Raw genomic sequence first — 27,226 nt, 5'->3', positions numbered from 1 at the left:
ATAACAAAAAAACCGCGATTTGTCAAGTGGGTGTGGAGTGAAGTGTGGACTTTGGTGCCGGATCGAGGGGCTGTTGGCCGGGGGTGGCTTATGGAGCCGCTGGTTCTGCGGAAGCCAACTTGTCATTCATCAAACTTTTTCAATAAAACTTTTGCGCCTCTTCTTACCGCCGGCCAAGCTGCAAATCCGTCGCTCATTTCGAGAGCCAAAAAAGCTCTCGTAACCCGGCGGGGGAGTCAAGTGTGGGCGAGTGTAATGCAAAGTTCCTGCTCCCAGGGTGGGTTTCGATTTCCAGTCGCCGTTAGGCCACTGTCATTGTCAACAGTTGCTCGAGGCCGTGCCCCCGATCCCAATTGGCACAACTTCAGACGGAATCATAGTCCTACACGGCATAAAAAAGCTATCAAGTACTGGGATCCCATAGACCAGAAACACTTTCTTCTTGTAGTGTAAATAGTGTAAATATTATATTCAGGTTTGCTCCGGTAATCGAAAACGGCAAGATTTTTTCGTTTTCGTTTTTGAAAACGAGAAATTGGTGCTCCGGTAATCGAAAACGAAAGATTTTTTCGATTTGAAAAATGAGCACCTTTTTCTGGCCGGAATGAAAAGTAAATGGCTTTTTTTATATGAAATCAGATCTTATTTACAAAAGGAAAAAAATAGTTTACTCAGTGGTCTATTGATGTTTATTCCACAACACCATAAGATCATTCTGGCAGGTAGTTATTTAAAAAAAAATGTATTTTTGACCCCTACTCAGATTTGACAACAAAATTTTTGCCGTGTTTACCAAGTCTTCTCGTTTTGGTGATAGGTCGATAAGTTCACCGCAAAAAGTTATCGCCAAGTTTGCCATATTTTTGGTGGAACGAAACATCCAGTAAAAAAAAAAATTATAAAATACAAATGAATAAATTAATAACATTAAAGGACCGCCAAAATGGTTGTTTATAAATAATACTATTTAATGTGATTACTTAAATGGTCCAAATTAACCAAATAATTATTTGAGACCACCGGAATTAGAACTGTGAAAAGTGTGGCAGCATCTTAGATGCCTAGATGCCTTAACTCTAGCATTTTTTGCCTTTTTTTGGCTTAGAAAAAGGGCAATTGTAAATATAATAGGCAGTACTTTACGTTGTTTGCGTATTACCAAAAATTCAAGTTAGCTGCTTGAGCAGTGAGAAACGATGAGAAAACGAAACATTCCAATAGCAGAAATTTGCCGAAAACCGGAGCAGCTAAAAACGAAAACGGTTCGTTTTCGCCCAAAACGAAATCGACAAAATTTTACGATTACCGGAGCAGGCCTGATTGTATCTTAGAGATGAGGTAAACACTAAGAAGCTATCAAATATCGATAAGAAACTTGGGACTGCGATCACTATCTGGAGAGCGGCTAAGAATGACGGTACGATATTGTGTGTCTGTGTGATAGGGATGGAGTCAGAAAGATCTGGCAGGGAGAAAAAGCTCTCTCTCTTGGTTCTCTATCTCTCTCAGCGAACGAGCTTTTGTCCTCTCAGTAGCCTCAGTAGCACATGCGTAACTTACTTGCTTGAAGACAACGAAAGAGTGCGGTTGTGAAATAAATATTCTAAATTGTAATTCTAAAGTGTTATTGCTTGGTAAATTGGGCTGGCTTAATACGTTTTTGAAGTTTTAGAGTAGGAAGCAGTAAGTTTATAAACTATTCCTACATCTATCTATTATCCTCAGTTAGTAAAGGTAATCACATTTCCTCTCCGTGCAGCATTCAGTCTGTCTGAAGCACTGACAAACAAATATTATATTGTGTTCCATATCGATTTCCTCTTTAGCCGCTCCTGCATTCAATTTTCAGGATGAGCCATGCAGCTTTTATGTCTAGCTCATCATTTTGCCAACTGCTCGGTGCGGGCGGATGAAGGAAATCGTTGGGGATAAATCGTAGGGTAGAGGGTAGAGTAGCGAAACACAAAGACAAGAATGAGTGGGGATGAAGCTGGAGCTCAGGACGAACAAATTGACAAAAGAATCTGCTCCAAGGATTCGATGGCTGAATGAACATGGCTCCTTGGCCCAAACGCTTCTCCCTCTCGAGGAAGGGGAGGGGACTCGGTCGCCTGACTGAGCCGTAAACAATCAATGCAATCTCGATTTTGAGCGACGGTCCTCATCCTTCCGTCCATCAATTTCCATAATTAATCATGCTAGACACAGCGCACACAAAAGGGTTAAGCGGAGGCCTTCGGAAGGCTCTTCAGGTCAAATCAAATCGAATCGAATTGATAAGTAACAATGCGAAAGTTTCGCTTGGCAGGTGGACTCGAATGCGAATACTCTAGAAAAAGTAGATCTTTGCATTAACCCAAAACGATTGTTTTATGGGCTAGGATGGACCCTAACTGCTAATATATTAAGGCCTGCTCCGGTAATCGTAAAATTTTTTCGATTTCGTTTTGGGCGAAAACGAACCGTTTTCGTTTTAGCTGCTCCGGTTTTCGGCAAATTTCTGCTATCGGAATGTTTCGTTTTCTCATCGTTTCTCACTGCTCAAGCAGCTAACTTGTGTTGTTGGTAATAAGCAAACAACGTAAAGTACTGCCTATTATATTTACAATTGCCCTTTTTCTAAGCCAAAAAAAGGCAAAAAATGGTCGAGTTAAGCAAATCTAGGCACCTTAGATGCTGCCACACTTTTCACAGTTTTAATTCCGGTGGTCTCAAATAATTATTTGGTTAATTTGGACTATTTAAGTAGTACAATTAAATAGCATTATTTATAAACAACCATTTTGGCGGTCCTTTAAAGTTATTAATGTATTCATTTATATTTTATAAGTATTTTTAACTGGATGTTTCGTTCCACCAACAATATGGCAACCTTGGCGATAACTTTTTGCGGTGAACTTATCGACCTATCGCCAAACCGAGAAAACTGGTTGAACACGGCAAAAATTTTGTTGTCAAATCTGAGGTGGGGTCAGAAATATAAATAAATAACTACCTGCCAGAATGATCTTATGGTGTTGTGGAATAAACATCAACAGACCACTGAGTAAACTATTTTTTTCCTTTTGTAAATAAGATCTGATTTCATATAGAAAAAGCCATTTACTTTTCATTCCGGCCAGAAAAAGGTGCCCGTTTCTCAAATCGAAAAAATCTTTCGATTTCGATTACCGAAGCACCAACTTCTCGTTTTCAAAAACGAAAACGAAAAATTCTTGCCGTTTTCGATTACCGGCTGATTGTGTCGTTTTGTATAAATTGTTTTTAAACATAACCGCCACCTCAGATATTATTTAATAAAATAAATGTGCAATTATTCTCCCTTGCGTGTGTTATGTTGATCACCCGATTTATTTATTATTTGTGTTTTAATTATTCTTGTTTTTGCTTAACCTTTTGTTTATCTATTACGGGTCCACCCAAAAATATTTACACCATATGTACCATATAACCTCTAACAGCAGTCAAAGCGCCTGCGATGATTTTCCGCCCGCAGGAACTCTAGGCAAAAAAAAAAAAACAACCACAAATTGAAAAGAGTTTGCCATGCATAAATTTCGGCTAGGCGACAAAAACAGGCGCGTTTTACGAGCGTTTTTTTTTGTTTTAATTTTTTTTAAGTTATTGTTTTTCGCCCGCCAACCTCAAGATGCGCAAAAAATATCAGCAGCGGGTTTAGGGGCGGCCGGAAAGCAGTGCATTCATGGCCATGAATTGACCCAAACTGAAAATGGCCAGCACGTTTTTGGCAAGGGTTGGTTAGGGCCAGCCGCAAAACAATCGGGTTAACGCCAGCGGGCGGGGCATGCAGACCCATGCATACATACGGCATATGGGCAGTAATGGGTTAGGACGCTTAAGGGGTTAACAGAAGTAGAGACATTGCTGCTTACGATTGGTGAGGCAGCCCCAGGCTACCCGGAGACCTCTCAGAGCTACAAAAAATACAAAAATCAAAAAGATAAATATGTAGAGTACGCAGAAAGGAACAAATCAAAGGTGGGAGGCGGTGAGTGGGCCAGGTTCGGTGAGAAACAACAGGGAATGCAGCTGGGCCTGACCATTGATTAATTAGTTTCTCCAGTCACTAAATGAGCTAAAAAAAATTCAAAATTACTGGCTCATCGGAAACACGAATCGATCTAAGTGACACCATTCCTGAAGAAGCATCAATCTTTTCCTGGGCAACATTTGTTTTTATTGTGCCAACGTTCATTGGTTAACCGTAGAGTAACCTGCCTGAACGCACTAATTTATTTACGATTTTTATACCCTTGCAGGGTACTATAATTTCAGTCAGAAGTTTGCAACGCAGTGAAGGAGACCCTTCCAACCCTATAAAGTATATATATTCTTGATCAGCATCAACAGCCGAGTCGATCTAGCCATGTCCGTCTGTCCGTCTGTCCGTCTGTCCGTCCGTCTGTCCGTTTCTACGCAAACCAGACTCTCAGTTTTAAAACTATCTGAATGAAACTTTTCATATAGTCATCTATATACTCTCACTGCTATATATGTCGGAACAGGCCGGATCGGACGACTATATCATATAGCTCCCATACAAATGATCGATAAATTTTTGGAAAAAAAATTATAACTTGGCTGTTTGTCAACATTTGTGCACCATTTTTTAGATATGGCCATTTTATTATATTTCAGAATTTCGGTAAAAATTTCATGAAAATCGGACGACTATATCTTATAGCTGCCATAGGAACGATCGGGAAATTAATAGAAAAAACATTATAATTTCGTCGTTTTTCAACCTATTTTTAGCTACTTTGAGATATAAGCTTATTTTATTTGTTCAGAATTTTGGTATAAATTTTATGAAAATCGGACAACTATATCATATAGCTGCCATATAAACCGATCGGTAGATGTAGAGAAAATGAAAAACTGGGAATGTAAAACTGTAACTGTCAAACTCTAAACAATAAGTATGGGTAAAATTTAATGAAATAATATCTGCAAGGGTATACAAACTTCGGTGTGCCGAAGTTAGCTTCCTTTCTTGTTGATGTATGAAATTGAAGATACGTTATAACTGAAACCTCAAGGCTTTGACATATAGCTGACAAAGAAGATCTAGACCGGGTTGTACGAAACTTTTTATATAAATTCAATTTAAATAGCTCGGTAGCAATAATCATCAGCTTTGGTTCAAGGGAAATATCTATATACTATTATAAGTTGTACCCTCGTTTAACTTGGAGAAACTCTTTCCACTTTCTACTTTACTAGCCCCGCTACAAGTTAAGCAATGGGTGTAGGCAAGGCGAGCAGGTGATGCACTCGTATTCGAAATCGGGGAAATGTATGCTTGGGGATGTGGTTTTCCCTACATGGACCCCATCCCGCTGGCTTACCATTTTGGGTGGTGCTGCCCTGGAAGAGGTTCCGCACATAGGTGATCAGCCGCCGGTGGAGCGGACGGTGGCGATGCCGCGATGACTTCCGGTGCGACGACGAGGACTCCTGGCCACCGCCGCCGCCCTGCTCCACGTCCTCGGGTTCCATGGTTGCCGCAGCTGATCCTGCTGCCGCCACCACCTCCCTGCCACACTGACTGGCGTCCACGATAATCTCGATGCTGCGTTGCGTGCTGGACTTCTTGAGGCCCAGCGCGGAGGTGCAACCGCTGCTGGAGGCAGCTCCTCCACCGCTGCCGGCGCCGCCGGTGGTTATGGGTCCGATCAGAGCATCTGTTACACTCGATCCGGTACCGGCAATGCTGCTCACTTGCTGCTGCCGCTCCTGCTGGTGGTGGTGCTGCTGCTGAGCCTGGTGGTGCTGTACGCGACCCGCTAGCAGTTGGTGGTGGGCGGCGCTGGAGGGCAGTTCGTTGACGGTGCCGTTGCTGTGACTTCCGCGGTATATCAACTCCGTCTCGTTGCTCACTTGGCGCAGGGCATGCAGTCCGGTGTGCGACGCACTGCTGGCCATACCGGCGGCGGAGCCACCACCTCCTCCTCCTCCTCCGCCTCCGCCTCCACTGCCATTGAGACCCGTGTAGTAGGCGCTGTTTGGTCGCTGGCTGTGCTGCACCTGTGGTCCGGCCATAGCGTATCTGGAGCCTTCGGTAGCGGAAGCAGGAGCGGGAGCGGTAGCAGACCTCTCTATCGTTAGCTTTAGTCTGTGCTAGCAGGATTTAGTGATTTTAGTAGCATGTTGGGCATTCACATGTTAGTGGGTGGCAGGGTTAGACAGAGTGCAGCAAGGCGTCGGGGCATCTGCGAGAAGCGAGTGAGATACGAACAAATAAATTAGAACTAGAAGCCACTTCATACTGTCTATGTCGACCGTACACACATAATGGCGAATGTAAGGCCTTGTGGTCTTTTTAATGTTTTGATAAAAAATGGCGAACAAATAAATTAAATTATATATTCAATTTGCCAGCAGCGTTGCATTCGGTGTTAAAGTGAGAATTTGTTGGTGTGTGTGCATGGGAATAACCCTGGACTCTAGTAAGCTTATGTAAGCCGCTCTATAATCCCATTGGATTGCCCTGGTTGCCATCAAAGGGCTGGGGATGATGCAAAAGACTAGACAATTTTCAGCAAGCGTTAGTGCAAAATTAAATTTCAATTTCTGTTCATTTTGAAAATCAGCCCATCTATTTAAAGCAATATCATTTGAATTAGCTTGGAATTGGTAATCCATAAGGGACAGTTTTTCAATACACTTCTGTCTAGTGCTCAGGATTCCTGAAATTTATCAAACAAAAACCTTGGCAGCCTGTCGGAATATTTCCGTTGCATTGACTTCTTCTTTTCCGTAAAAATAACAAACATAATGCTCTGAAATCGATTTTATAATATTTCATTTAACACAAGAGAAGGTTGAACAGAATTTCTACTCCCATAATTCCATCTACTCAAGCATCATTACTCCGCAGAAAGGCAATGGAGGTCCTTGACCAAGTTCCCGCTGGTTCCCGATGGTGAACCGTTCAACAATGAACAATGCGTGAAATCGCATTTGGTGGGTATTATTTTTAAGCGAGTTTCGCTCGCACATTTCCAAGCCGTTGTGATGGATTTCGGCTGTAGCTGCCGAGCTGTAGAACTGCATCATTAATGGTACGACGGCAACAGCAGCATCAGAAGCAGGAGCAGGAGCAGGAGCACGAGTAGGATGTGGTACCAGAACCAGGAGCTTTAGCTCCACTTCAGGGCCAGGAGCACAGTGCGTTCTGCACGCAGTCTATCCAGCGTATTGCTTTTGCAAATTCAATGAAGTACAAATTTATTATTTATTGATAGACTTATGCAAGTGCGCAACGGGAGCAGCAGCAGCAACAAGGAGCTGAGCAGTTTATGCTGGCGCCTTCGCTCCACCTCGCAGCACTGCGCTGAGGAGACCCTCGCATGCGTGGTCCTGGTTACCTCACAAAAACTCGATGCCGATGCCATTGCTTTTGCTTCCGCTCTCTTTGGCAACACCTGTTTGCAAAATGATTTATGCATTTCGCCCATTTTGCTGTCAAGGGTTCCCGTGCAACAAAACTAGCAAACAAGCCCGACTGCTGCCCACTTAATGTGATTTTCTTGTTATATGCGAGTCTCTCTCCTCTTATTTTGGAAATTCCCGCTAAGAAAAATGGAGCACTTTGCTGCCAGTTTCGTGTGCTGTTGGCCCGACACCTAACCCCTTAACAGCCGTTAGCTTGTTAAGCTCTTAAGCCACCGCTTGGTCCTTTTTTTTTGGGTATACTCATACATATACACTTGGAAACTGAACAGCCGTTTAAATATAAATTGTGCTGCACTTTATTATCATCAAATTCCAATTTCCCCAAGGTCGCCTAATTTATAGCTAACCAAAAGTCGATCGTTCGCACTGTGGCCAGGCACCCGTTTGAACAATCCAATTTTCAACTGTCAACAAATCAAGTGCAGAAACGAAGCAGCAGAGGTGGGAGCCTAATTTATTGACTTGTTGGAAAACAAAGCATAAATATCTATTAAAATGAGATTAAAATAAATTACAATTTACAGGGGAAAGCCATGATGCATGGAGCTTGGGGATGTCAAATGTATTGACTGAGAAGGAGGCATGTAGCCTGTGGCTCGCCATCATACCAGGCCCTTTCTTTCCGGCACTTGCGAGCTTCTCCCGGCTGATTCCGCGATCCTTCCTCCAGCCGAAGGTCAGGTGGCCTTCTCCATGCTTGAGCAAGCTTTGGAGTGCAGGGCAAACACTTCTCTCCTCCCTAAGAGCAGTCATGTGAACGCAGAGGGAAATTAAGTGCAAGCCGGGGCGCCTGGGAGAGGGATCCATGGCCACGACAACAAAGGGACGGACATACTTAGGCGCACTTGAGCGTGAGACTGAGGCAGTTGCCGGAGCCGGAATGCGAATCGAAGCACGGTAGAGGAAATGAAGCTGAACTTTATTATAACAATACAATAATCGTGTTCAAGCTGCAACTCAAGTCCTGATTTTTCCCGCAAATACGTAGCTTTTTGCGATTGAGAATGGAGAACAGGATATTTAGCTTAACAGCAGTTTCGCTGCGAAACCACACAAAATGTAAAGAAAACAAGTACAAATCACCTACAATGGACTCGAGATGAGCAAGCATTTAATTCGAGCCATATTCATTAATTGCTATTCCCATTTTAATACCCTTATTGATTCCGTGATTTACGACCAACGAAAGTGGTTTGAAATAGTTTCCCCAAGATTACATTAGTCGCCTGACAAGCCCCGGCCAGTTTGCCAAAAGGAGAGAGGCTTTTCTTTGAGTGCGCAACATGACGCTTAAGTAAACAACCCAGAAGACGTGCAGTCGGGATTGCGTGGCATTCCGCACAACGACTCTGGTTACCTACCCATTATCCAGTATTCGTGGCCCCTTCGTCACGAAGCTGCAGTAAAATGTCTAGTGCACTTCCCACCTACACTGCATCCTAGATTCCGCATCCTGCTGCTCTTATACCCTTGGCAAAGTCTTCCTGGACTCCCAGTCGCACGTATCGTTGACTATGGGCAATATTCAAACAGGAAGGTAATAGGAAATTGGATTTTTGTAGACGGTATTTCACAAATATCCGGACCACAGGCACACGCAGACGCACCCACATCCACAATGGGCTTTGGGCGCGAGTCCTTTGGCCAGCGAACTTTTCTAGTCGACGCCGAGGGAATTTCCCATTAAAATATTTCATTATAACAAAATGTAATCTTCCATCGCCTTTTGTTAAGAGCTCTTCATGTGTGTGTGCTTTGTAAATGACTTGTGTTATGCTGGCGATTTATAAGCGACTTCAGCGATGGTATGTTTTCTTGTAGGGAATAAGCGTTCTTGGAAAACCTAGAAAATGAAACCAGTGGAGGGCAAAAGACACTTCAAGTTTTTCTTTATATTTCAGTCAGTTCTAATTCTACCATTTCAAATAAGATTAATATATTATTTAAATAAAATAATTCATAACAACGGTATTAAAAATATGTTCTTAAAATGCAACCCTAAGGTCTCATCTTTATACGAAATGGTATAGACACCTCTTCAGTAAATGTGGAGCTTCTTTTCTAGGTAAGTTTTCGAGCTTTTATCAGGCTTATTGCTGGGTATTAGAATTTTAGTCAGAAGTTTGCAAAGCATCAACAGCCGAGTCGATCTAGCTATGCCCGTCTGTCAATTCTACGCAAACTAGTCTCTCAGCTTTAAAGCAATCTGAATGAAACTTTGCACATAGTTTTCTGAATACTCTCACTGCTATATATGCCTGAACGGCCTGGATCGGACTACAATATCATATATCTGCCATAGAAATTATCGACAAATTTGTTAGAAAAAATATTATAACTTTGCTGTTTTTCAACAAACTATTATCCTTAAAATATGGTAATATTTCCGAATTTAAGTTTTAATTTTCTGAAACCGGACGACTATTTTTTTCTATAAATTTAACCCGAATGGATCGATTCTCAATAATCAAATTACAAACTGCAAGGGTATACAAGCTTCCTTTCTTGTTTTTAATAAAACACAGGATTAAATGAATAAAATATTGAAATATATTGAAGAACAAACTAATAAAAAATTACCTAATTCATTTTTCGAAGCAGTCTTACGTGGTTCACTCGATATCGATTAGCTGAATATTAGCTGCTCGACATAGAGAAAAAATCAAAGTTCAATAGAAAACAGTGTCAAAGTAGCCTGTAGAAACTGCGCGCACTTAAAAATGCAATCATTTTGGAAATAATCTCAATCATTCTTATAGGTATAACAAATTTTTAAAGATTACAAAATATCTACGGGTACCGCTTTTCGTTTCGAAATCTTTGGGTATTTGGCGAGACATGAAAGGACTGCATGTTGTGAGTTGACAAGTGCAGAAACTCGCATGTGGGCGAGAGTAGGTCGAAAGTGGGTCTCCAGAGGTAACAGAATGTAAAACAAATCGCCGACGGCTTTGGACGATGATGAGGTTGCTTATCGCTGTGGCGCAGAGGTAATGACACGCCTCCAGACCGTGCTACATTTACCTAACAAAACACATATGTATATGGGTATATGTGGCAGGAGCCACAGCAAAGTCGAATTTTTAATTTACGACGGAGTGAAATTAATTATAAAAGGCTTAAGTAAGTAAAAAAATGAATTAACTCTTGAGCATGGAACAGATTTTGTTTCTTCGGGAAATTCATCGAAATGTTTCTGCAGATGCCCTTAAAATTTGCCCATAAGCCGACTAAAACCCCCATGTTGGTGGGATTGAGTGGGCGAGGGCTGACAAAAATCATTCCGGCTGCCTGCCACATATATTTTTTGTGTTTTACTTATGGCACTCGGTGTTCTTTCACTTGTTACCTGATATTGCCGTTCTCGTGTTGGCTTGGCAGCCGTCAAAGTGCAAAATATGAGGCTCAAGCACCTCATCCTCTGTCCCGCTCAGCCATCCACACACAGGACACCCACACACGGCACGGGACACACATGCCTGGGAGGCTGCTCAGGGTGCACGTGAGTTGCTGCAATCTGTGGCACACTTTTCGCAACAGCGCCAGCGTCTGCTCTCCCCTGCTCGCCTCCCCCTTTGCCGGATGGGAGGATCCTGAAATAACAGCACCTGGAATGGAATGCAACCAACCGACCAAGCCAGCTAACTGTTTTCATAACCGTGGATGGATAAGGCCTGTACACTGAGAGAAGGCTGTTGTGTTTGCCTGACACTTTTCGCTTAGAGGTACAATTTTTAACTACTAAGAGATCCTGTATGGAAAAGTTAACAGTGTAAACACGTAGACACGTATGCTATTCTTTATTACATATGAAGCAGTTATTGAGTGCTCGTTTGAACGATATTTTTCCTTCTCCCAGGATATCTATTATTTGTTTTCAGCTGCAATTATATATACCCTTGCAGGGAATTAGTCTGAAGTTTGCAGCGCAAGGAAAGATCAGCATTAACAGCCGAGACGATCTAGCCAAGTGAGTCTCTCAGTTTTGGAGTTGTCTAAATGTTCATAATCTTAGGTATAGTTTCGGAAAGGGCAAGATCGCTAAATGTTGAGGAAACTGTTAAAGTTTAACTGTAATGTATGAATGTCTGCTGTTAGCTTTTCAATTCATTCAAATGAATCGATTTTTAATGGTTCAATTGCAATATGCCAGGATATACAAACTCGGTGTGCAGAGGTGATCTCCTTTCCTTCAATTTTTTTGTGGTTTTGGCCGCGTTTTTCGCACGTTTATTTGGCAAAGCGAGAAACTGGAAACCCCAAAGCCTTGGCCCCAAACTTGCCTTGCCACCTTTCCTGTGGCTCTTTGCTCCCCACCTGTCTACTCACCCTCCGTTCTATCTGCCTTGTCCCTCATCCCTGTAACCCAGCCCTAATGGGTGTGCATGTGTTTCCGTCTGCCAGTGTCGCCATCATCATCATCATCATCTCACCGTTCGCTATTCGCCGTCCGCCATTGTGGCAACAGGAGCATCTTTTGAACAACACAAAAGCATGGAAGGAAGTGGATTTGGTCAAGGTGGCGCTTCTACACCCTACTTTCTGCTATTACCAATTTCATTGACAAGGTCTCATCATCGTAGCAGTCACTCTTGGGCGCAAAACAGCTCATGACTGACTGCACTTGCCTAGATATTGCTCCAGATTCCTAACTCAGATTCATTCGAGGAAGAGTACCTGCTATTAGGGTATAATAAAGTTTTGAAGGGCCGAGGGGAATCGACAGAGACACATAGAACATTTCGCCGAGTGGGGTTTTATTTTCAAGTGTTTGTCTTCACTTGGCAGTTTGGCGGATGTGTATGTGTTGTGCGAGTTGGAAACGTTTATTTTTCAGCTGTTGCTGCTGCCGCTGCCGTGACATGGACACCCGCAAAATGGTTGGCCTGTCAACGACAAGGATGCCCACATTCGCCTGTTTGCAGCGACACAGAGTCTGGGAGCGAGAGGAGGGGAGAAAAAGCTCTTCATTTGGACGCAAAAAAATGTTTTCAATTGCTTCGCTCAAGAGGTTCCATTGATTTTGATCCGATTCGGCAGTAGTAAACACAAGCAGCCAGCTGGTTGTAACCCAAAAAAGCTGGATAATGAGACAGGTTCTGTGCCGCGCGGGAAATATTATTACAAATAATCAACAGCCTTTCGCCCTTCCAACTATATAACAGTGTTTAAAGTCACTGTCTAAGATTAAATACTCTTCAAACAACTTTCATAATTATAGCCCTGTTTTAAATTCCTTTCAGCAAAGCTGCTTATGTTACTAGATATAATCCAAGCCTACTTAAGAATATATAATTACAGTATTATCTAAGACAGGTGAATTACACGCACACACGGAGTAGCTGAGATTGCGACATTACTTTAAGGAGTGAAGGCTCGAACTGAGTGCCAAGCTCGTAAATTAATTTTTATATCCCTTTCAAATACTTTTCGATGCCCCCCCTCAGCCAACATCAATGCATACTAATGAGTAACGAGCAGGTCGGTCCTCAATGCCCAGATTGCTTATCGGTCCGATTTTATTGCCACCACAAGTTGGCCACAGCATTCGTTTGGTCTTTGGTCGACGTAATCGACCTTGTTCCTGTTGCTGTTGCTGTTCCTGCTCTCGTTTCAGCCAGACCATTAAATTACACTATCCGGGGTCGATGGAGTGATCATCAATGGAAAACTGCCCAGGATTCTTTTGTGTGTAAGCTTTCATCAAGCCCCCAGTATGTTGTAAATGGCAAAAAATATAGCACCGAAATGTACACGTGCAAAAAATCCTCTTTGAAAAAAAAAACCTCTAAACTCGAAAAGGTTTGAATTCTGACCACAAAGTAAACGAATCAAGACTAATTGAATAACGAATAACAAGAGTAAGCTCTATATGTTTATTATGTAGTTTTTATTTTCAAAAACATAGACTTTTTGTTGGCAAATTTAATTTAAACAAAATTAATTTAATTTATTCTTATTCCTTTGATTAAAAAGAAATAACGATCCAAAATTATTTTTAAACTAACTATTTTCTGATCTCTCCGCGCATTTGGCCAAAAAGAACCTTTTAAATTAGACAACAATAGCTTGCGGTTTGGTGTCCTATGTTACAGAACCATTACTGGAACGATATTTTCATTTTAAAATACTGTGGCCGTATGTTATTATTTATTAGTTTCTTTTATTTATGCTTATAATTTCGTATTAAATGTTTCTTATATTATTTTACAGTTCTCTTTCTTGCTTTTTGTTCACGATCTACGTCTTCTCTTTTCAACTTCTCCAAAAACAGGCCGCGTGCCTTTCAACCCCCGAAATTCATAAGCAGCGCTCTCTGAGAGAGAGAGTAACCTGCTCTCTCAGAGAGCGTAGCCCAACAATCGTGTGACCAGATCATAATAACATCAACTGGCCTGCTACAACTCGGCCGTCCTGACTTTGAGATAGCCCTCTATCTCTGACTTAATGCTATAACTTAATTACAATTTTAACATATTTACAATTACAATATTACAATTTGTTTTTCTTTACTTTACAATATTACAATTACATATTTTATCATTATATTATGATTTTATCCAATGTCTAATGTTATTTGCACTCCACACGCCTTGGTATGGATTGCGAGACAACTGAAACCCATCTATATCTTTAAGAACATATCTATCATTTTTTAAAACTTTTACAATGACATAAGGACCCTTAGTCTTCGGAATGAGCTTTCTTGCAGCACCCACAGTACAGTCGAAATTCTTAACCATAACGTAATCTCCTTCTTTATATTCTGTTGCCTTCTTCTTTCTCGCATTGTAGTATTCTTCATTTTTCATTTGAGCCTGTCTTTGTGTTACTTCAGCTTTCTGTCTAATTTGTTCTAAATTTATTCTATTTTCCTCAATACTTTTCTCTTCTAATTCTAACTCATTTCTAATCTCTTCTTTCCCTTCTAATTTTCTTCTAAGTTTTTCTAAATTTCTCCTGTTTTCCTCAATAATCTCATCTTCATCTTCTAAGTTTTTCCTAATCTTTCCTTTCTCTTCTTCATCTTCCAATCTTTCCTTTAGCTCGTCACATGTTTCTCCTCTCTGTGTTATCCCAAATAATGTTTCACTAGGACATAGCTTAATGCTATTATGCATCGTATTATTCATCGAATACTCAACCTTTTCCATAACTCTATCCCAATGTAAACCCTTTTCCGGTTCTATCAGTTTTGCTATCATGGGTCCTAAACTCCTATTTATTCGTTCAACTTGACCATTTGCCTGAGGCGAGCCCGTCGCAATTTTTATGTGCTTAACGTTACTATCTTCCATAAACTCTGTAAACTCAGACGATGTAAAACAACTGCCTCGATCCGATATTATACATTTCGGTCTACTGTACGCTCGAAAATAGTCTTTTAACGCATTTATCACCTCTTTTGTATTCGTCGTTTTTGTTGTGTACAACCTAACGAACTTTGTGAAAGCATCTACCACCACAAATATATGTTTTTTCAATCTGCTGCTATCTACCGGTCCATAATGGTCTATATGAATGATCTCAAAAGGCTTATTGCCTTTGGGTATGCTATGTAAGTGTCCGTCTCCTTTACCCACTTTCGGAGAATAAGCTATGCACTTTAAACAATTCTGAATATGCTCTACTACTTTGTCCTTCATGTTTGGAAACCAGTAGCTTTTCCCAATAACATCTAACATTTTATCCCTCCCAATATGACCCATTTCGTCATGGTATTTGTATAGCACGTGTTCCTCCATTCGATTCGGTACATAAAATAATAATCGGTTGTCATTACTTTTCCTATAAATTACTCCATTTCTCATTTCGTATATCTTATGCTCGCTGCTTTCTAACATTTTCCTAATTTCTTGAACCTTTGCATCTTTTGATTGACAAATTACTAAATTTGTTTCGAATGTATTTGTCTCCACTATCATTATGTTGTTGCATCTGCTTAATGCATCTACATGCTGCATTTGTTTGCCTGATCTATGCTTTAATTCATAGTCGAACTCTTGCAATTCTAGAGCCCACCGTGCTATTCTTGGGTTTAACTCAATCTTATTGAGCGTTAACGTTAAAGAGTTGCAGTCTGTTACAATTTTAAAACGTTTGCCTAGTAAATATATTCTAAACCTTCTTAACGCGTAAATTATGGCTAAAGTCTCTAACTCGAAACTATGATACTTTGCTTCTGTTGCAGTCGATCTTTTTGAGAAATAGAAAATAGGATGCAATTTGTTGTCCTCTTTTTTCTGAAGAAGCACAGCTCCAAATCCTAAAGCGCTTGCATCACAGTGAAGCTCAACATCATCTCTGTAGTCGTATATCGCTAAAACTGGCGCTTCCATTAATTTCGCCTTTAACAACGAAAAACAATCCAATTCTTCTGCTTCGAACTTAAAAACTCTATCTTTTCTCAACAAATCATACAACGGTTTCGCTAATATCGAAAAATCCTTAATGAATCGCCGAAAATACGAGCAAAGACCTAAAAAACTTTGAACTGCTTGCACCTTGCCTGGAACCGGAAAATTTTGTATCGCTTCTAACCCTTTACTGCCAGCCTTAATCCCATCATTCGAAATCAGAAAACCTAAATATTTAACCTTGTCTTGTAAAAATTTGCATTTGTCCATTCTCAACTCTAATTTATTTTCTACTAACCTTCTAAATACTTCTACTAAAACTTCTAAATGTTCTTCTAAACTTTTGCTTGCCACTAAAATATCGTCCATATATATGATCACCTTCTTTTGCCTTATCATGTCCGAAAATATGTCATTAACGAATCTCTGAAATACCTGCGGAGCTGTTTTTAAGCCCATCGGCATCCGCAAAAACTCAAATTGCCCCAATGGGGTGGTAAAAGACGTAAATTTTACTGACTCTTTGTTAACAAATACATGAAAATAGCCATTCTTAAGGTCTAATTTCGTAAACACAGATTTTCCTACTAAATTATCCAAAAGGTCATCAATCAATGGTATCGGATAATTATCCTTTGACATTATTTTGTTCAATCTTCTAAAATCGATACAAAGTCTCAGTTCCCCCGACTTCTTCTTCACTAATACAATAGGAGAAGCATACTCCGATTTACTAGGTTGAATAATTCCATCTCTAATGTATTCTTCTAACATTTTTAACAGTGCTTCTTTTTCACTATATGACAGTCTCCTCGGTGCGCAACTAAATGGTTTCGAGTTTTCCAACACTATGTTCATTTCACATTTTATTTTCGGATTCTCAGGTCGCTTGACTTGAACATAATGTGTCTCTAACAACTTAATAAACTTCTCTCGATCCTTGTGGCTAATTTTTTCACCAATAATAAAGCAACTTTCCTTTTCATCATCCTCTAAAATATTAATATTCATCATTTCTCTTGTGAAATCGTCCCTATTATTTCCTAAAGTCTCTTCTAAAATTTTGCTTTCGAACCTTTCTTCTTCTAAAATCTCATTTCCTAAACCTTTTCTCAAAATTTCACTTTCTAAACTTTCTCCTAACATTTCATTTTCTAAACTTTCTCCTAACATTTCATTTTCTAAACTTTCTCCTAACATTTCATTTTCAAAACTTTCTCCTAACATTTCATTTTCTAAACTTTCTTCTAACACTTCATTTTCTAAACTTTCTTGCTCACATTCTTCATCCGCTTCCTTAGGTTCCTTAGTGTCATTCAATAAACTAATATTTGTCTTATTATCAATTTGGGTTTCAATTCTCTCAACGGTGATCATTTTTAAAGTTTCTAAATTAATTTTCAGATTACAAGCCTCCATAAAGTCCCTACCCAGCACAATATTACAGCTCATTGAATCGTTAGCCACAGCAATTAAATTAAAATAAATCTTTATTTCTTCTTTCATTACATAACATAACATTTTTCCATAACTTCTTAGTATGCTTTTATTTATTCCATAATATAGCTCTTCATGAGGCTCTAATCTAATATTTTTGGGTACATAAGAAAATTTTATCAAAGATACTGGGCTTCCTGAATCGATCAAGCATTCTGTAATAATTGGCTGGTTAGAGTTTTCATAAACAAAAATTTTAAACAATCTTACGTAATTATTTGCCGCATCCTTCTTGTTTTGGGGGCACTTGCTGATCATGTGATCCATCGCCCCACATCCATAGCAAGACCCAGGAGCCCTCTTCGATTTGATGCAGTCTCGAGCCCAGTGCCCTTTACCGTTGCAGTTATAGCAACGCGTCTCCTTGATCGCCAGCTCATCCTTCGCGTTGTGCATCTTCTTCTCTCCAGCAGCTCTTACCGGCAACATTATGTTGGCAAATGCTTTAAGCATCCTTCCTGGGTTCTCGAAACACTGAAGCTTGGCCTGATTGCGTAGATTTATCGCCGGAATGCCAACAATAAGTCCGTCCAGCAGTTCGTCATCTTCCATGTTGACTTCTCGTGCCAGCCTGCGTTTTTCTTCGAAATAGACTGCAAACTTCTCAGTTGGCTTCCATAGCCGCGCCTCAAATTTGCGTCTCAACTCTGCTTTCGACTCGTTGCCACCAAACGCAAAAAGTAACTGGTCTACCAGCTCACTCGTCGATTCTCCGAACCGGGTTGCATCTGCGTGTAGCCACTGCAACGCGCTGCCTTTCAGTTTTCCAATCAGCAAAACTCTACTCTGGGTGTCCGTTAGCTTATACAATCTGGCAACATTCTCCCATTGGGAGACCCAGGCACGAACAGACATGTTTTCCGAAAAATCCAATAGGATTTCCTTTGCCAAGCCAAATCCGGCTGACGAAAAATCGTCTCGAACGCCTCTTCCACTGTTAGCGTCGCTGCTGCCGTTTTGCCCGTTGTCGTTTCGTCCGAAATTTCCAGAATTCTCGCTGGCGTCTCTTTCATTCCTCTCTGCCTCATTCGCTTCGCTTCGCTCGCCATCTCTTTCGCTCCTACGGACATCATCTGCCGCACCGTTGCTACGCTCGCCATCTCTTTCGCACACTTCGCCGTTATGCTCAGACATGTCGTTTCTGGCGCCGCTTGGTCGCGCGTTGCTTGTTCTCGAACTGACGCTGTCGATCTGCTGCTGAAGATTCTCGAGAACCTTCCTTGCCTTCTCGATTTCCCGATGCAGCTCCTCCATAGTTGCCATGCCACGAGCCAGTTCCGTCCGATTCTGCTTCACTCGCTTCTCCACCGCTGCCCCTTCCGCCTCTTCGTCCAGAATTTCTTGCTCCTCCTCCACCTGGTTCATCATTGGAGCACTACCTCGGCTTTCGGGTGGAATCGCACATATCCGGGAGTACAGATCAGCTTTTGACCCCTTCGTCGACAAGTTTAAACACTCTAGCCATCTTTTCAGCTGAGCCACCGTCACTTTATTAATGTCCAAATCCATTATAGTTATTTTTAGTTGGCGTGCACAAAAAAATTTTTTCCTCGATCCCACTTCTGAGATTGTGGCCGTATGTTATTATTTATTAGTTTCTTTTATTTATGCTTATAATTTCGTATTAAATGTTTCTTATATTATTTTACAGTTCTCTTTCTTGCTTTTTGTTCACGATCTACGTCTTCTCTTTTCAACTTCTCCAAAAACAGTGATCTCTCACTCTCAGGCCGCGTGCCTTTCAACCCCCGAAATTCATAAGCAGCGCTCTCTGAGAGAGAGAGTAACCTGCTCTCTCAGAGAGCGTAGCCCAACAATCGTGTGACCAGATCATAATAACATCAACTGGCCTGCTACAATACTTATAAAAGAAAGAATGAAGCTACCCAGCAGACTACAACTTAGTTTTTGATATTGAAAACGATAGTTTTGTCCGATTTAGACTCATGGGTTTTGTGGCAGCAAATGCTACAATTTTCGGAACCAGAATAAGATCTCAATTGCGAACCTTTTACGACATCATTAGCGGGCATAATCCTGAAAATTCGCGATAGTCGTCCGCTTTCTGCCGTTTGCGCGTCCGTTTTTGAGCATTTAGCGAAACTAATGCGGATTATTTGTCCGTATATCATATTTTTAGCGGATATTTCTCTGTTCCATCCACTACATCTGCTTAGTCTGCAGGGTAACTTCGCAGTTAGCAATTGAATATAAGAGAAAGCTCCCATAAAAGAAATATAATAAAATAACTCAATTTTGATAAAATATAGAACATTTTAAAATAGTTAAAAACGATTTAGAAATTCTTTAGAGTTTGAATAAATGGGTTTTTTCCAACTAAAGTGGTCGTCTGGACCATAGTGCGATGGCATCTTTGAAAGTCCATGGGTACATTTTTGTTTGTTCCTGAAGGAACTATATTGTTCCTACCCTGTACTTTAATATAACTTTAAATGTTAGCCTCGACGTAGAAAAGTAAACCATGAAAATGGAACAGAAATCTGTTAATAAAGACAAGCCCTGCCGGGAATACACATACAAACACACTGCTACAGGCACCCTCTCGCACACGTGCGAGAAAAGGTATTTCAGGCTATTTAGCATAAATGCTACAGGCGCTACCTTTCTATCCTTAGCCTTTCTCGCTCCTCTCGTTCTTTTTTATGGAAAGCATTTGAATTAATTATACCAAAAGTTGTGAAAATAGAAACTGCTTTGCACCTGATGTCTGACACAAAGCCATGAGGAGGGTTGAGCCTGTGTTTTGCGAGGGGTTTGGGAAGCTAAAGCATCCTTGTAGTCTTATCTACATACCTCCTGCGTGTGTGTTTGTATCTTATTTACCCCTCCAGACGTTATTTGAACTTCTAATTAGAGACAGAAAATTATTCTGTAAATATGCTATACACATATACTATATGTACATATGTATGTATATAAAGAATGGCAACGGATTGCTTTCAAATCCAAAATAGAAGTGAAGGCCAACTCTAATCTCACGGGTGGCTACCGGGTTCGGGCTTAAAGAGCGAAGCATAATCGCCGGATTCATAGCCGTACCAATGCCGGATTCGGATTCCAATCCGGACAACAAGTTGCCCGGACAATGGACGCAATGCCGTTGACAGACGACTCATAAAAGATGAGGGCAGCGAAGATGAGGCGAGAGATGAGGCGAGAGATGAGTTCCGAGGCGGACCCGTATAGATGATGATGATGATGTGGCCCCGGACTGTGAGGAACTGAGCTAGGAGCTACCCGACACACTCATTGATGTGCCCGTTGAATTGTATAGCCGCCGGCAAATGGCACCTTCAAATGGAAGACATGAAACCGAATTAGCAGCCAAGGAAGAGGACTGCGGAATGGTGAGCTACCAAATTCGTAAACGTATTCCAATGCACAATGGGGAATTAGCCCATTTCTATAGTATTTAGCTCGCAAATAACTGTTGACCGTTAAACCGAAAAAAAACATATATCCTCGACAACTTATTGAATGGGCGATTGACTGAAAAAGCTGACTGAATCTCAAACGGTCTTTTAAATAATTTTTTGTTCTTTTTGGAGTACAGTGGTACGATCCATTTTTAAATTAAATTGTAGCACTGCTCACTCGCTCAATTCGCATGAAACTTCATATACTACACACATACATGAGCAAAAGACTTTTTGAATCGTCAGTCAAGAGCAAACGGCTTGTAAATGACCGAGAACCGAAAAATCTGATCGTCGGCAGAGCGCTAGCAAAACGCAATCGGTTGCTCTCGGACTCTGCTCAAAATCTGAGAAAGAAACACATATTTTGCGACTACACGAATCGGTCAACAGTTATTCACGAGCTATGGTATTTAGTCATTTTATCGAACTAATGATATTTGTTTTTTTTTTTACGTAAACATACATATTTGCAAAACTCATATTTTTATGTGCCGTACCTTACTAATATTTTGGGGTTTTCGTAAATGTTCTCACAGTAATTTTTTTGGAAAAAAAAATGTAACTTTACAGAGACTTACGAAAACTATATACTGTTGTATAGTTGTACGTCCAATTGTATGTCCAGATCAATGTGAACAAATCTGCAGAATCTGCGTAAAATCGTTTTTTGACAGGTAACTTCTTTAAAAGTTATTAATTAATACCATAAAATCCTTTCCAACGTACCTTACAGTCCTGTAGCCCCCACTTGCCACCTAGCCGCTCTGGCAAAAAATACTATTTTTAAAATAGTCATATTCCAATATTTAAAACAAGTGAGTTTAAACAAGTAAGGAAGTTAGGCTCGACATTGAAATACCCGGCAACCAAACTTTTGTGCATTAAATTGCATGTAAATGCTATTTCTAGTGTCATGCCTCCTCCCAAATCTCGAATTAAAAACGAAATCATCTAGAATCAAGAAAAATTTTTTTTGCCACAAATTAAGGAGCATTGTGCATTGGCGAAATGCCGAATTGAAATCAATAATACCACTGAACTCTTATTTTTCCACTTGACCAAGAAAAACTCCTCGTCATGTTGTGGTCGGGTGGCTCCAGCACATTCTGCTCTGTTTTTGCCTCGAGCTCGTCGCCTCTGATGTCGTTGCGTGCCTTGATGGATTTGTGTAATTTCTTTACGCCGCCTGCCATTTGGGTCCAGGCCAAAACTACACCCACCAGCCACCAGAGCCCAACCCCCAGCCCTCTCCCCCTAAGCCCATCATAAATAGAAGACGGATTTAATTACAGCCTTCGGCCCTGCCAAGTTTTTCTCACGCGTTTACGGCGACAGCTGCGTTTATGCAATGCGAATACGAAAGCCAGTGACTATGGTGGGATTTAGGAAGTACTGCAAGTAAAAATTTTGAATAAATAATAGTAGGGTAGCCCCCTTAACTCGATTTTATATTAATATATATGTATAATTACTGAATTTTAATTGATATGAAAACCATACGATTATTAAATAGTAAATTCATGCAAGTTAATTGAAAGCCATTTGTTTTATATTTACGTCCATTCTTCGTGTGTCAATCTTCAGCAAACAAAAAAATAAGAAAATTGCCTTGGTAGTTTGTACTACAATCCCACAGTATTGAATGGGCCCTTCGAAACTGCCCTTCTGCTGCCGTTTTGCAATTATTCAAGCCTGATTTCTGTGGCACTTGGCTCTGCAGTCATCAGGTGGCGTTAAAGCTGATAATGGAAATTATAAACGAAATGCCCAAAGGAACACGGAAAGCAAGTGGTAATGTGGTAACCTCAAGATTTGTTGCAAATATTATATAATTTCTGATTTTAAAAAACCACTCTGATTTTTTTTATATCGCTTAAAAATTCTTATTTTAATTTCCTTATAATAATTTCTTCTTTTAATATAAAGATTGTTTTTCTCATCAGTTTACAAAAAATAAACTTTGCTCATTGTACCTATTTACCCAGCAGACGAAAAGTTCGATTATGATATTGAAAACGATAGTTTTGCGGGTTTCATGGACAAAACGTCCGATTCAGACTCATAAACGATAATAAAATTAATCACCTGTCATGGGTTTTGTGGCATAAAATGCTATAATTTTTGGAATCCGAATAAGATTTCGATTGCGGACCTTTTACGACATCATTATCGAGTATAATCCTGAGAATTCGGGATACTCGTCAGCTTTTTGTCCGTTTTTGAGCATTTAGCAAAGCTAATGCGGAAAGTCCGATTCTGGGTTAGCCAAAAAGCTACCATAGCACACTGGTCCCAAAGTCCAAAATTTGTGCAAGAATCCAATTTTTTTTTTTAAGAGTTGGGCGAAAACAATATTTTATTGCGATAGAGTAATATTCAGGGCAATTGAAAATAATAGAGTTTCAATTGAAATTGCATCCCTGCGATCGCTGGCAGCCCTGGAAATCAGCTAATCGTTTACCGCAAACTTTGGCATTGCTTTCTCGCGAAATTAATGCAAAGTTTGAAAACAAATTGTGTAAAATCTAATATCTCGATTGCTATAATTCAAAATGGATGATAATTGTGCAGGTATGTGAAATATTATGTAATATTGCAATATTTGTTATATGTGTAATTTCTTTATTAATATGTGTTTTTGTGATGTTAAGTGTTTTAACAATTCTAACCTAACTTTTGTCGTGTTCCGTGGAATAAAGGTATATAGTATTTAATCGTATTTAAGAAACTATTGATACAGATGTTATCTTTAACATATACATTTTTTGATTAAACTAATTTTTTTTGCCCGTTTTTGCCCGATTCCATGAAATATTGTTTTTTGACAGACAACATCGATTTGAGCTATGGTGAAATGGTAGAGGTTTGGCTGGCAAATGGTCGTGAAAATAAAAGTATTTATGATTTTGTGCTGCATCATATTATTAAAACAGTAAAGGAACATATAAAGAACCCCATAGACAATAAAATAGCAAACTTTGTTGCTGCATTAAAAACACGGTTAAACAATTGTAAGCGGGATGTTTCAAGACTTAAGAAGAAGCATGAAAATTGGCTCGCATTACGTTTCAAAATCAAATTATTACCATCTGATTTTATGGAAGTGGCCCCCAAAAATGCAGGACGCCCACGACTAAACTATGATGCAGGAAGTTGCCGATTAAAGCAAAGATTAGCTGCCGATCTTTCATCTAAAAATAATAACGACGTTAATCTTCTTGCTCATGCAGCAAACTTGGCTGCAAAAAAGGCGCGATTGACCGTTGAGGAAGTACCTTCCAAAGCAGAGCCTGTACCTTTCACTCCAGAAGAAGCCTTAGACTTTTTAATTGAAAACGGCTTTACAAAAAAACAGTATATGAGCATAAGGCTGCAAAGTAAATGCTTGAATTGCGACATTTATCCGAGCTACATAAAAATTATCGCTGCAAAAGATAAGTGCAGGCCTAAAGGAATAAATATTACGGAGTCTGTCGCTTCTGTTTCACTACAAAACATGCTTAATCACACTGTCGAACGTATATTACAATTACAAAAAGACATATTTGACGTTTATCCAAATATTTGTAATATGAAATTAATTGCCAGTTATTGATTTGACGGTTCAACTGGCCAAAGTTTGTACAAACAATATTTTGAAGATTGTATACCAGATACATTTGATGATTTGATGATGGAGATGACTTGGACACAACTGAATTTACTAATGACTATTCTTTTGATTTAGATGTAGAAAATTATTAATTTAATAAATATATGTGATAAAAAAATGAATAAAATTAGCCGAAAACTTTCCTCATTTTCTATTTTAGTTATTTTTTCATTTAAAGTATTTATTTTCTGATAAGAAACTAAAATCTAAGCCTTGTTAAACTGAAAGCAATATCAATTGACAAACGGACGTATGAGTAATTTTGTTGTTTATAAGGGGAGGTAAGGAAGGCGTGGCCCGATCGCAAAAAATTTTTGCACAGGCTTTTTATATCCAACAACCATTAACTGTACCAAGTTTAAAGCGTATATCTCCATTTTTCTAATTACTGCACAAATTTTGGACTTTGGGACCAGTGTGCATAGGAAGAATAGGAGAAGAAGAAAATCAACGGTGGTCGGAAAAATGAAAAGTTTGTATTCCATTCCTTAAAAGCTATATAATTAATGAGTGTGTAAATAGCCTAGACATGTAAAGCACATTGTCTTGACTTTTTTCAGAAATCAAATATGCTTCTTCGCATTTGCAGACTTTCAGCATACATATGTATGCATATACATACATATTAAAATCACGTTTCAACAATTATTATTTCATACTTTTCCAACGTGGCTGGATTCTTTCTGCAATTCACTTTCCTAATGCTCCTTGGGTGTAATTTGGGTCAAAACTAATTAGACGGCATACGCGACTTTAATTACCCCACAGCTCGAGGATCCAAGGACACGAATTTTGCGAAGGAAAAAGGGGTCGGCCCCCGTTCTCTTCCATTTGCCCCGATTCCCCCTTGCGCTAATCAATGGTCCTTGGCACAGTTGGTCCGCAACTCATAAATTCGGCGACAAAACGATTTTGGCGTCAAACGCTTTGGCCAAACCTTCAATTTGCACTTGTCACGTTAGCCGATTGCCGTGTCCTCTGATTCCCACTTCTTAATTACTTAATTGGCTATTAGCTCCATAAATGGTTACCTTACTTGGTTTTTTTTATTTTTAAATTGCCCTCATTTGCATAAGGCCATGTGTGGACAAGTATGGACAAGAATGAAGGCAAGCTGACCACGCGGCAGGCATTAAAGCTACCGAAATGAGTCCATGTTTGGGATATCTGGATATAATGTACATACGTATGTATGTCCAAGCCAGATGGCGGGATGCCGCTCAGAGATATCCCTTGAAAAATTAATTACCTCATATGCTAATGCAGAAATTTCCAATTGATTGTGTATACCCTCAAACGGATGTTGACGAAGGATTGCTAAGGAAAGAAGGCACATATCCTTGACAAAGAAATATGAATGTACTAGATGTAAATTGTTACCTCGAAAACAAGCGTTTTCCACGGAATTAAGTATTTAACTGGTTGTTATTTTTTAATGCCAGAAAAATTCATTCCCAAGTACCTTAGCGTAGAGGGCGAGCAATTAGAAATCAAGGACACACCTGGCCTGACCCAGGTGATTTACTGATCAGTGATTACTCAAAACGATAAACTACAACTGTAAGCTGCTTCCATAATGTACATACTTCATATGTATATGGAAATATAACGACATTGCCAAACTAATATAATAGATGTCCTGCAAACCTTTAAAGAAGAAAGCAAAGAAAGGTAGGTATGTAGGTATAAGTGGTGAGGTCCTTCCCTGGACCTGGGCCCCATTTTGGTCCAAAACTTGGTTTATCCGTGACCATTCTCTGTTGGCTTTAGTTTTAAAATAGCCATGGATGCTGTGCTGAAGTGCACAAGCAGTTGGGAGAACGAAAAAAGAATGAAAACGAGAACTTTCATGAATATGTGTTGCATATGCGAAAGATAGCAGCTCAATGATTGGTTGAAGATGAATCGGTGATCCGTTATATTGCAGATGGACTAAAGCTGAGTAACGATCTTAAATATCCTCTTTACAGTGCGCCCAGTTTTAAGGAGTTGCGCAGCCGATTTGAAACGATCGAAATGATGACAAAACCAACAGCCGGACGAAAACAAGCAGTGCAGCAGAGTGACGCCGGCAAAGCAGTAAAACCAGGGAGGCGATTCGATCACCAACAAAACCAAAACAAAAGGTATTGTTTTAACTGCGGCTCACCCGAGCATATGAGAGCTGAATGCAAAGAGGAGACTAAATGTTTTAAGTGCAGCGGCAGTGGGCACACATCACGCAATTGTAGAGGAGAAAATCCAAACATCGGTGTGATCAGCGAGTCAAGGGAGAAGACCCTTACCATCAACAACAAAAGCGTTTCCTGTCTAGTCGACACTGGTGCTGACGTGTCCCTTATGCGATTCAGGACATATAAGGAGAAGTTCGCCGAAAATCCACTGCAGAAAAGTTTTGCTAAATTGTACGGTCTCGGAAATATTGCGACAACTGTACTAGGTGCGTTGAATGCGCAAGTGGAGGTGGATGGAATGGTTACTCATCATAAGTTTCTCATCGTCCCTGATTCCAAAGTCAATGTCAACGTAATCATCGGCTTTGATTTCTTGAAGAAATTCACAGTTGTGCTGGAGAAAGGCAAATATGCTTTCACTGGAGGAGACGACGCCGAAGAAGCTCGTGTTCAACATAATGTCTACAACGTTGTAAGTCAGGAAACAGAACTAGATGTTCAACACAAATACAAAGCAGTCGTCAAGCAGCTAGTTGATAATTACAAACCGTCGAGGGAGCTAACCTGTCCAGTAAATATGACAATAATTCCGAATTGCAACAAAATGGCATTTAGGGAGCAGCCTAG

The 27,226-nt window shown here is 40.1% G+C and overlaps 1 protein-coding gene across 1 annotated transcript in view; it reads right to left on the bottom strand.

Annotated features, from left to right (window-relative positions):
• LOC108081462 (uncharacterized) overlaps positions 1 to 27,226 on the bottom strand; it is a 102,233-nt gene that overhangs the window by 25,280 nt on the left and 49,727 nt on the right. The window contains 1 exon segment of the mRNA XM_041774832.2: positions 5,370 to 6,233. Within this exon segment, the coding sequence (XP_041630766.1) occupies positions 5,370 to 6,063 (694 nt within the window). The 5' untranslated portion in view covers positions 6,064 to 6,233.

The sequence above is a fragment of the Drosophila kikkawai genome, chromosome X (assembly GCF_030179895.1).
Source record: "Drosophila kikkawai strain 14028-0561.14 chromosome X, DkikHiC1v2, whole genome shotgun sequence".
In the NCBI taxonomy this organism is placed as follows: Eukaryota; Metazoa; Arthropoda; class Insecta; order Diptera; family Drosophilidae; genus Drosophila; species Drosophila kikkawai.
The sequence above is the reverse complement of the archived record's forward strand: the minus strand, read 5'-3'. Positions and strand labels throughout refer to the sequence as shown.